This window comes from Phoenix dactylifera, chromosome 6 (genome assembly GCF_009389715.1).
Source record: "Phoenix dactylifera cultivar Barhee BC4 chromosome 6, palm_55x_up_171113_PBpolish2nd_filt_p, whole genome shotgun sequence".
Classification (NCBI taxonomy): Eukaryota; Viridiplantae; Streptophyta; class Magnoliopsida; order Arecales; family Arecaceae; genus Phoenix; species Phoenix dactylifera.
This window is the reverse complement of record NC_052397.1, coordinates 11,854,674-11,857,900: the sequence shown is the minus strand read 5'-3', so window position 1 is coordinate 11,857,900 and position 3,227 is coordinate 11,854,674. Positions and strand designations below refer to the sequence as shown.

General features: G+C 55.4%; 1 protein-coding gene across 1 annotated transcript; it reads left to right on the top strand.

Annotated features, from left to right (window-relative positions):
* Positions 1–1,047: 1,047 nt before the first annotated feature.
* LOC120111191 lies at positions 1,048–2,485 on the top strand. The gene is made up of 3 exons (XM_039127750.1): positions 1,048–1,631; positions 1,703–2,008; positions 2,219–2,485. Exons 1-3 carry the CDS (start codon positions 1,209–1,211, stop codon positions 2,483–2,485), a joined length of 996 nt encoding a protein of 331 aa, XP_038983678.1. The 5' UTR covers positions 1,048–1,208.
* Positions 2,486–3,227: the final 742 nt, after the last annotated feature.

The following is a 3,227-nucleotide window of genomic DNA, read 5'->3' as shown; positions in this document are numbered from 1 at the left end:
TGGGGCGCTTCGATGTCGAAGCGCCAGCCCTAATTAAATGCGTCGTTCTGTCTTTTAGGCCGACACGTGTTATCATCTAACCAGGACGCAGCGCTTTCTTCGCTGATCCGGGCCATTGGGGAGGTCTATATAAACTCTCCCCCGGCCCCCTGTCCTCTTTCTATTGCCTTCTGCTTCCAGCTTCCTATTCTCCCAGCCTTCCTCAGACCGAAGTCCCTTTTCTCCGGCGTCTTTCCCAGGTCCCCCTTCTTTTTGATTTCCCTCTCTTGTAATGGGTTCTTTGCCTAGCGAAGTAGTATCCACCATGAGTGTCCTGGAGGTCGAGATGACCGAAGAGTGGTTTTTCCCTCTTCACGGGTTCCATTTGGAACCCGCCAGGCGAAGGGATCGGGTAACCGATCCTCCGGTAGGCCGGATCGGAGTGCACTCGGAGTCACTCTGGGCCGGCCTCCGATTTCCTCTTCACAGCTTTGTGAATGAGTTGCTGGCGGTATGCCAGTTGGTTCCGGCGCAACTCACTCCAAACGCTTGGAGGGCAGTGATGGGTTTCCTATCACTGTGTTTACTACAGGGGATTCCTACCTCTGTCAACGTCTTCCGGCGACTTTTTATTTTTAAGTCGAACCCGGGAGACGGGGAGTGGCTCTACATCGCCCTCCGGGTGGGTCGTCCACTTTTTCATGGTGCCCCCTCATCCATTCATGGTTGGAAGGAGAAATTCTTCTTCCTGGGTTCCGAACGGTCCTGGGGGTTTGACCCCAGGTGGAGGCCGGCCCAACTTAAATCCATCAACAGGCTCCCCCAGCTTTCTCCGCGTGAGCAGGAGATCTTCGATACCATCCGCAGCCTTGGGGACGGGATTTTGCTGAACGGCCTCATTAGCGAGGACGCCCTGGTGAACGTGGGCTTGAGCTCGGCACGTCCTCAGGGTAAGGATAGTTACAGCAACTTCTTATTTCCTTATTGTTCTAATGTTCTAATTTTGCTCATCTTTGCAGACATCGCAAAAATGGTGACCAAGAGCGAAGTCCTTTACGCCCGCTTCCAAAAAGAGGGCGGCTGAACTCTCAGGAGAACCGACCGAGCCGAGGAAGAAAGCAAAGACCTCGGCGAAGACCTCGACGACCACAACCGTTGAGGCGCGCGCTTCTCGCCCCGTGCGCCCTGAGGCTGGTCGGGGAGAGGGCGTGGGCTCTGGCGGAGCCACGATGGCACCTCCGTGTCCGGTGCCGATTTCGCAAGTCCCTGGTCGGCGGGAAGCTCCAAATTCCGACCAGGGAGGGAGGACCTCAGCAGATCTGGCGCTCGCACGCCCCACCTCTACCACGCAGCGGTCCGGTCAGCCGTCTACTCGACCCCAATTCCCCAGCTCTGAGCCGGGGAATAGCCAAGAAGCAACGGGGTCGGCCGCACCCAGGCCAGCTGAGGCCGGTCTGGCGGGTCCTTCGGGTCCTCAGGAGCGGGTGCCTTACGCTCCTGGATGGGCTGTTTTCGAGGGCGACTCGGCCCTCGATAATGTACAAGTGGCGCGCGAAGTTCTTCGGGTCGCGCTGCTCCCGGCCGACCAGGCCAAAATTCGGTCCATGAACTACGGCGAGTTCATGGACTCCGCTATTTGCTCTTCCATCCGAGTAAGTCAGCTTTTATCTCTGTGCAAATTTGTGTTTTGGCTTAAACTGTTTCTTACATGTCCCTCTTGCAGCGCCTCCACGAGACCGAGACGATGATTCACATCATCCAGGACTATCGGGACCGGGCCCGAAGGCATCAAAGGGGGCGCGAGGAGGCCGAAACAAAGTTCCTCGCGTCTGAGGCCGAGCAGAAAGTGCTTCAAGCGAAGCTAGGGGCGGCCGAAGACAAGGTTCGGACTCTGGTCGCCGAACTTGAAGAGGAGAAGGGCGCGCACTCTTTGACTAGGTCCGAAGTGCGCGCCGCGGAGGCCCGCCGGACGGAGGCCGAATCGTCGCTCGCTATACGCGAGCAGGAGGTGGGGGAGGCTCGAATAAAGGTCCGAGATCTCGAGATCCGTCTACTTGACGTGCAATCTCTGCTCGCGGATCGCGAAAGAGAAATAAAGATTTTGGAGCGGAAGGCCGCCTACCATGAGGCTCGGGAGAAGGAGGCTCGGGAGCAGGCCCAGGACGCCGTCAAGCTCTTCCGTGAATCGGAAGAGTTTCGCAACTTGATGGAAGAGGAAGGCGTCAATGGTCTCATCCAGGGCTTCAAGGACTTCCGCAATCAGTTGCGGCGGCTTCTCCCAGATTTCGACCTTAGCCTGCTTCAACCAGGCGCTGGGGTCGAAAACCCAGAAGCGGAGGCGGAGGTAGAGGTTCCAACCTCTGGCGGGACTGACCAGGAGGGTCAAGCTGAAGAAGGCGAGATCGTTCTCGAGGTCACCGAGGCAGCTCCTAAAGCCATCGTGGGGGCCTCGGCCGCAGAAGAGCCAGCTGTTCCTGAAGTCGCCGGGCCTGAGCCCTTTGTGTAGTTTCCCCTTTTTCCTATCTTCTTTTTCCTTTTTGTAAGCCGGAGCGGCCTCTATACTTTGTTAAGGCCGGGTCCGAGCTCTTGTACTAGGCCTCCGGGCTTTTTGAAATGAATATTCATGTGTGGAAACCTGTCTATTGTAGCATAAGTTTCTCTGCTCGGATCTATTTTAGGTTCCGAGGATATGGGCTCTAGGGCCTGAGCTTAAGTTTTGGCTTGCTGAGCTCCATTGCTCGGTTCTTCGACCAATGGTATAGCAACGCATAGATAATGTAAAAAACATTAAATAAATGGGTACCTTGTACCGTATGCGTCCATGCGCCGAGGCGACTAAGGACGCTTCTCTGCTCGGACTCCGTTCTTCGAGGACGTCGGCAGAGAAATCCAGAAGCAGAATAGATAATGTAAAAAACATTAAATAAATGGGTACCTTGTACCGTATGCGTCCATGCACCGAGGCGACTGAGGACGCTTCTCTGCTCGGACTCCGTTCTTCGAGGACGTCGGCAGAGAAATCCAAAAGCAGAATAGATAATGTAAAAAATATTAAATAAATGGGTACCTTGTACCGTATGCGTCCATGCGCCGAGGCGACTGAGGACGCTTCTCTGCTCGGACTCCGTTCTTCGAGGACGTCGGCAGAGAAATCCAGAAGCAGAGTAGATAATGTAAAAAACATTAAATAAATGGGTACCTTGTACCGTATGCGTCCATGCGCCGAGGCGACTGAGGACGCTTCTCTG

Bases quoted from the DNA above. Each gene is read 5' to 3' on its own strand.
- LOC120111191 (XM_039127750.1), top strand. From the start codon at position 1,209: ATGGCACCTCCGTGTCCGGTGCCGATTTCGCAAGTCCCTGGTCGGCGG. The intron at 1,632-1,702 runs GTAAGTCAGCTT...TCCCTCTTGCAG, and splicing joins CTATTTGCTCTTCCATCCGA to CGCCTCCACGAGACCGAGAC. The intron at 2,009-2,218 runs GTCCGAGATCTC...GGTCTCATCCAG, and splicing joins TGGGGGAGGCTCGAATAAAG to GGCTTCAAGGACTTCCGCAA.